The 8,081-nt window shown below is 34.0% G+C and overlaps 1 protein-coding gene and 1 pseudogene across 1 annotated transcript; one reads left to right on the forward strand and one right to left on the reverse strand.

The window, feature by feature from the left end:
- Positions 1-897: 897 nt before the first annotated feature.
- Positions 898-5,292, forward strand: LOC120137676 (annotated as a pseudogene).
- A 922-nt stretch (positions 5,293-6,214) lies between these two features.
- On the reverse strand, positions 6,215-7,245 carry LOC120137750 (auxin-induced protein 22D-like). Its single transcript, XM_039153436.1, has 5 exons — positions 7,230-7,245; positions 6,794-7,045; positions 6,603-6,688; positions 6,409-6,516; positions 6,215-6,295 (listed from the first exon to the last, which is right to left on the reverse strand). Exons 1-5 carry the CDS (start codon positions 7,243-7,245, stop codon positions 6,215-6,217), a joined length of 543 nt encoding a protein of 180 aa, XP_039009367.1.
- Positions 7,246-8,081: the final 836 nt, after the last annotated feature.

The raw sequence follows: 8,081 nt of genomic DNA on the forward strand, positions 1-8,081 counted from the left end.
CACACCACGAGCCCGAGGTTCAGCCACTTTCGAGGAATCTGAGTGGATACAAGCTGAGTCAGAAGACTAAATAGCCAATGGTGTGGAAACTGGTACAGAACTTGTTGAAATTGTCGTTCCTGAAGATGAATGAGGTAAAGCCGAAACCACAGCAGGAACTGAAACATGAACAGTAAGAGAAAAAGACATTGAGGACGTGAACTGCACAATCCCAGGACGAGGAACTGGTGGCAAACTAGTGTTAATGGCAAAAGGTACATGCATCCAATCTCCAAATTGAACACCCTGACTAGGATCTGCTGGCTGAGAACAATTTAATACCGCGTGTCCAATACAACCACATCTAGAACAGAAAGTTAGAAGTCGCTCATACTTGACCAAACATAACCTCGGACTACCATCTTCACGTCGTCTAATTGGTAGGCATCGCCGCAACGGCTTCGAGATATTTAAGCCAACTCTGATTCGAAGATAAGAACCCATTTCACTTTCCCGGACGAAAATAAACTGTAATAGGGTTAAATATATATTTGGTCCTTCAGTTCTCTCAATTTTTTTCTTTAAAAGGCATCCATCATTTAGTGGATGAATATCTTGTCTAGTTTTATACACAAATGCAATAAATATTACACATTTGATATTTTTAATATACATTTAACTGATCGCTTAAGAATAAAAGAAAAAGAAAGTCAATTAATCTCTTCCTTTATCTTCTTTCATTATCGATTGATTCATAAAAAAAATATTTCATAACGATTTAATTAAATGTACATTAATAAACATTCTCAAATTTAATTATTAAATATATAATATTTATTAAATTAAAATATAAAATAAAATAAAATTGATATAAACACACCACTGTTTAGCTTCCTAAAAATGAGTATCCGTAATCACTCCCACCCAACATCTCACTCTCTCTCGTCCCTCAAATCCCCAACCGCCCCTCTCTTCCCGCCGCTCTCAGCCCCAGTCCGACTTCGATTTCCCCTCCTCATCCTCCGCCGGCGCAGCAGCCTCCTCCTCTTCCGCATCCCCCACCTTTCTCTCTGACGACGAGTCCAAAACCAAGAAGCCTCACCTCTATCTTTTGGCCACCAATTACATTTCCCGCTTCGGACTTGTCAAATCTACGTGCCTCTGCCTTTCTCTCTGCCTAATTTTCATCGTTTTCGGGATCTTCTCTTTGCTGCTGAACTCTCGCTCCTTCGTTTGCGTTTCGACTTATGACCCGATCTCTTGGCTCAGTCTATTCGGTCTCGATGGTGTTGACTCCGATTTCGGTTCCCTTGGCGTTCCTTGGTGTAAGTTTTGCTTTACTCTGGTGTATTTATGGGCTTTAGATCGGATCTGTAATCTTCCTTTGTTTATTTGCTGCCTTCATTTTGCATTAGCTGAATGATGTAGCCGTTAGGTCGCATTGCTGCATTTTCCATTTTTCCTTTTTGTTTCTTAGTTGATTATTAGTTCAGAAGTTTGTTTGTTTCTATTAACATGTTCAATATTTCTTCTCGATTGTAATTATATAACTGAAAATTTTGATTCTACTATTAAATCTTCCATTTTTTGCATTTATCAAAAGCTTAAATGTAAAGATTAGGTGTTTTCCTAAAAGCTTAAGCTTCTGTACTAATTTTTCATGCAACTATCTCTTACTTTTGGTTCACGGAATGAAAGGTATAAGTGGGAATAAAAGATTATCGGGAAATAAGATTATTTGGAATGTTGTATTTTGTTACAGTGTTTGTTATTTGGAATAAAATATTATTGGAATGTATATTTTATCAAATTATTCTTATTATATATTTATTTCTTAACAAGTAGAATTCTATTATAATATTACTATAATTAATTTATATATATATTTTAAAAAATTTAAATTTATATAATTTATATAATATTTTTACAAAATTAAAAAGATAAATAGGTTTAATTAAATGGTAAAATTTTATTTTAACCCTTGAGTTTCATATAAAATTTAATTATAGATTTTTTTTTATAAATTTAAAATAGTTTAAGGATAAATTTGTAATTTAACATTCGTAGAATTTTTATTATTTAACGATAAAAGAATGATATTTTTGAAAAAAAAATTAAGGGCATTTTAATCAAAAAAGTCGGTAATCCAACAATACCTAAGGGAATGTGTAATCACATTTCCGGTAATATACCCAAAAAATCCACTGTTGGGAATAAAAGATTACCGGGAATAAGATTACTGGCAAACCAAACGAGGAAATGAGGATTTCATTCTCATGGTAATCCCACATACCCCGAACCAAACACGCTCTTAGTGTATTTGATTTCTTGGTGAAATATTCACTGGGCTGTATAAATGGAGAGTGGGTTGATAATTTCGAACTTGTCTTATCTTTTGTCAAAATTTGGCTAAAACTTTACATTTTCATTGTAAAAACCTTTAAGAATTAATTTGAATATGCTCTTCTTGACACTTAAATCTGTATTAGGTTCATAAGAGATTTGACCTTGTTTTATTGATTTTTGTTGATTAACGAGAAGTCAAGAACTAATCTTCAATTTCCTTGTGGTCAATTGTTATATCATACGCATTTTAATTGCCCATCTCAAAATTGCGGCCACTTTCTTTACTTTTATCAATGTTTCGCCTCTTAAATTTGCAAGCCTGGTTATCCTCCTCCGCTTGGTTTGTGGAAGTTTTTCATGGTGTTAAAGATGAAATCTTTTTTGAAGGTGGAACTTGACTTTTTATGTAACTATTTTATTTCTTGCTAAGGCCCAATTGCGTGTTAGATTCTTAATTCGCATGGTTTGTGCCCATTTAATTTGTATCCTTGGCAAAAGGCAGATCAAAACATGGAAAAACAGTTGAATGAACATCCAAAGATTTAATCAGTGGCTTGGAGGAGTTTGTACCAATATATGAAATGCGACCAATCAAAAACATGTATGGGATGGGTTTTGACCACAGCTTTGGGCTTTGGTTCATTGCCCGGTGGCTAAAACCGGATATAATGATTAGAGTGGTGCGTTCAAGGGACATTCCACTTGGGTTCTGCGGTAAGCAATGCCTGACACGCCAATTATCTCGATCACACCCCGGCATCCCGAGAAGTACTTGAAAAAGGGGTCTGCTTTGTTGATGAAAATTGCACATACTTTGCTGGAAAAGATTTTGTGGATTTTGGAAGTGTTAGAAGGTACTAAAGGTTCGTGGAATTTCGATTTCAGCCGGGTTCTTGTCTTCTTTGATGACCATCAAAATGAAGTGAAAAGGTACTTGGTGCATCTATGCATTGATGATCTCCCCCCCCCCCCAACAAGTTTTAGGTTTTTCTGGAGCTGATTGAAGGTTACCTTTTACTTTCGAGTTGTTGTGCATATTCCGATATGATGCGCTTTCATGAACAGGCTAAAGCAGGCATTGAAAGCTGGGTTTCGTCATCTTGTTTTTGAAGACAATTATGATACTGGGACTGGAGATCATTACTCATTGAGGCAGATTTGTGACCAGTTCTACATAAGAGGTAGATGCTCCTTCCACACTTTTTCCTTTAATTCATTTCTCGGTTTGTGAGTGTCCCCCCCCCCCCTTTTTGCCATGCTTTTGACCCATATTCGCTTTTATCTTCTTTTATTTTGTCGTAATTTACAGCCTCGACTTTCATTCATAAGGTCCCTGAAATTTCGATAACTCAAATTGTGCGTTCTGAAGTGTTTTTGTTCTATACCTGATTATGGGCAAAAGTGCCCAAATAAGGCATGCGGGAATATTTAATTCCCAAATTAATGTACTCATTCGATTAATTCTCCATCTAGTGTATTTTTTACTGTACCTCCTAAAGTTCTCAGGATATCTCGGCGTCTTCAAGTTAAAATTTTACTCCATGGGATTATACGGCGTCTTTAGTTTTTGCTCCATAGGATTACCCAACGTTTTAGTTAAATTCTTTATGATTACTGTCCATTTTTTTGGAAATTTTCCCAAAAAATCACATTTTCATTAAATATTTACATGTCAGACACCCTTTGAGATAATATTTCCTTAAATATCACCTGACAATCCTCTTATCTTTGATTCAAAAGTTCGTTCGATCTTTCGTTGTAAGATAATTTTTTTAATATATAATATTTTTTATAATTATATATGATTATTTGAAAAAATATTATAGTAATTATTTTCAATTAATTTTTGTAGTTGTAAAATTAGAAAGCGAGAGCATACGTCGAAATATTTTTGTCGATACGGTAATATTATAAAATTATATTATTTAAATTATTTACGTTAATGTGTAAGAATGAAGCGAATTCACTATATTTATTATGATGGAGAAATTCAGGAAGATGAACTGACGTTTGTTTTCGTATCAAATCATTATGTTAAAATATCATTCAAGAGAACATAACTCTTGAGGAAGTAATAATGAAGATTTCAAAGATGTTCATTTAGAAGTACTAGAAGAATGACATTACTTCAGTACAGATTTTAACATAATGATTTAAGGAAAAAAATAAAATACTAAAAAAATTAAATAATACAAAGAGTGTTAAATCAGAAATATTATTTCAAATGGTGTCTGACACGTAAATATTTAAAGAAAATGTGATTTTTCGGAAAAATCTCCAAAAATCACAGTAATCAGAAGAAAAAAAAGATGCCTGATAATCCATGGAACAAAATTTTAGGCTTGAAGACGCCGAGATATCCTGAAAACGTACGGTAAAAAATACACTAGATGAAAAATTAATCTGATGAATGTATTAGTTTGGGAATTAAACATTCCCACATGCCTTATTTGGGCACTTTTGCCCCTGATTATGAGCTTTGTTTATTCAGGAGGTGGCCATAGCTGCTTTAGGGACAGCGATGAGCCAGATTCGATCGAAAAGAAAGAATTCTGGGAGAAGGCTGTGGATACAGATGACTTTGTGGGCCACATGAAGCATGGTGGGGTGTTATAGAGAGATGCGGGATAACTTTAACCACAATAGACCATAATCTCTTATGGCGAGCATTTTCAAACAGCAGGTTCGTTGAATCGATTCTTGATGTTTATTGGGAGCTGCCACCGACGGCTGGCCCATCTCTCACCCACCAAACTCGATATGATCCTGGCCGTACACCTCCTCCTATTGTCGAAGATGGTCGATATCGCTTGTTTCAACGGCTCGGTTTAGATAGGCTCGAGAGATCTGTATTTAACGGATATACACAGATGGTATATCTGCAAATTTCTGAACCTGAATCTTGAAAGTATCCTGGATCAGATCTGATTTAACTTCAGTAGATGAAAACACGTTTTCATTCTTCATAGCATGTTATAATGATTTTCTTGTTATTTTTTTTTTTAGAAAAATTTTGTAGTAAATATTAGGATCAGGTGCCTTTCCAATGTAATTTACTGATGAGAGAATCAATGTTTATCACTTCTCATAAAGGACTTGTTGATTTGTACTAATGAGAAAGTAATGTTTGAAATTTCCTCAAATATCCACTACTTAAACATATTTTTAATTTTTCTAATTATAAATAAGCTTATTCAATTTTTTATATGTAAAAATATTAAAATATGTCTTATCTTACTCATGGTTAAAGGAATTTTTGTTGTTCTTAGATGTCAAGAGTTTAAGCACCGACAATTGTGATAGAGTGATTGAGCATTTATTATCACATGATTGAGAGTATTTAGAACAAATATTACTTTGTAATTACCTTAGCTTAATAAAAAATTATACTCAATTATATGTTTGGTAATAAATGAATTATTTTTTATTAAATTTATAAATTTATTATTCAATTAAATTATTATAAATGGATCATTGATAATTTAATCATAGATAAATAGTAACGTGAATTGATATTATAACAATTTTAATCATCAATATCCTAAATCAAAATAATTCAATTAATTTAATCATTCATATTTAAAAACTATGATTTTCACTCTTGTTCTTCTAATTTGTTTGTACTTCTAAAAATATTATAATATTTTCATGTTATTTTTTGTAATTGCTTGAACTCGAATCATTTAAGAAGAATATTTATTTTTATCGTTGAAATAACTCTATAAAATCTAATATTTCATTTAGCCATTTATTAATAAACATAAAATTAAATAACCTATAATATTTTTACCCCGTGTTAAACATAACAAAAAAAAACATAAAACTAAAGATATCTCACAAGATATGTGTATAATTTAGGGAGCCTTTGAAGATTCTTCTTGTGCATTAACTATGATTCTTGCATTTCTACATGGCCCTTGGAGCTAGTACCTTTCGTAATCCTTATTCTCCTACATGAATCGATGACATCCTGAGTAACAAAACATAGATAGAACACTATCAGAGATATGAATAATTGTACTTAAAATAAATATTACACCGATTGAGTTTTATTTCAATTAACATCATTCTTCTTTTATATGCCGATGGACGTAGATTCTTACTGCCACGGAACATCGCCGACAAGCATCTGATCACCGTCGCGTCTTCATAAGTGACCACGTATTCAGACATGGTGAAACAGCTGAACATCTTCTCCAAGCCGATGAGAGTTGCATGTAGTTTTTGCACGTCTTCAGGTCCACCTTTCTCAGGTATGGTGCTCCATCCATGCTCACCTTTACATACTGGCAATGGCCTTCATCCGCAGTGGCCTCATCGCTGGCCATTGTATTCTTCCGGAATGATCGAACCGGTGGCCATCCTACCACCAGTGCCCTGTTTCACAAATCCTGCTCAATAAATTGAAAAACAATCCCCAAAATAAAATAAAAAAGGGTGAAAAAGAAGGCTTTGAAGATGAACATACCTTGCACCTGAAGGAACACCAGGCACCTCTTGATGGCATCTGAGAAACCCCTTTTGGCTCCATACGCCAGGTTCTCGAAAGGACTAACAGCAAAACCATTACTTTTATCATCATTGATCTGTAAATCTTTGCCAAAAAGGCAGATTTTTCTACGAGGATGAGAACCTGGTAAACCAAGCCTCAACTCAGTTTCTTTGAGATTGAGAGAAGTATTATTGGCTGTTTTTCTGGTTTTGTCTTCAATGGACTGAACTGAAGGGGGAAAAAGATATCTTCTCAGAGCTCCGTTCCAAAGGCGTAGACATCAGAGTTTGAAACACTCAAAGCAAAAGATCTGCAGAAACTGTCAGGTTAGGCTATGGGAAGAGCTGGATTTTCATGATATAGAAAAATAAGCCTCTTTGGCCTTAATGTAAGTAATTCTATATATACATACAGTCATACACATACATATACTGTGTATATTCAAATTTGTTTTAGTTGTATATTATATCATGTCTTAATTATTATTCATTCATTCATTCTCTCCATCAATCTTTTCTCAGTATTGTTTCTTTCAATGAACAGTTTGTTTATGAAGCATATGGAATTCATTTTGAATACCTCAAATTGCCACAACTATCTTTCCTTCAAACTTCCTTTTCTAAAATGACTAATCGATTTCTCTTTGTTTGATCTAAAACAGTAGTTTGGACGACAAGCTAGTGAAAATGAACCCTAACTTGTGAGGATTCTAAACTGTATCAGCAGAAGTTATGGACTTTGTCTTGGTTTCATGGAGAGATAACGAAACATTTCTTGGTTGTTAATTCATGGGGGAACTGAATCAAGACATAAAAGGTACCATCCTTGCCAAACAACAAACAGGGAAAATTTGGCAGATCTTTGCTGGGTTTTTTTCCCGGCTTTGGGGGTTTCTCAGCAGACATGCAACCCTTACAGCCTAAAATATTGATTACTTATAGTCCATGAATCATGAACTTAGATTTCATTTGCACTGCAAGATGTAGTGTTCAATTTCTGGCTGCACGCACGTAAACCCTTCAATAAGGGGTGGAAGTAGAAACTTGGGTCTGGTCTAATTTGATTCACGCACAGGGACAGACAAGATTTTAGAGGAAAAATTATCAACAAAAAAAAACATAAATCGAGCCGTTATTTTCGCGTACATATGTTATTCTTTAAAGGACTCAAATTCAAGTAATTACGTATGTAGGATGTGTGTTGATTGTAATCCTTGTATATTGAATGCTTTAATTTTACCGTCTGAAACACAAGTAGAGTAGTA

This window comes from Hibiscus syriacus, unplaced genomic scaffold, assembly GCF_006381635.1.
Source record: "Hibiscus syriacus cultivar Baekdansim isolate YM2019G1 unplaced genomic scaffold, ASM638163v2 tig00110676_pilon, whole genome shotgun sequence".
Taxonomy (NCBI): domain Eukaryota; kingdom Viridiplantae; phylum Streptophyta; class Magnoliopsida; order Malvales; family Malvaceae; genus Hibiscus; species Hibiscus syriacus.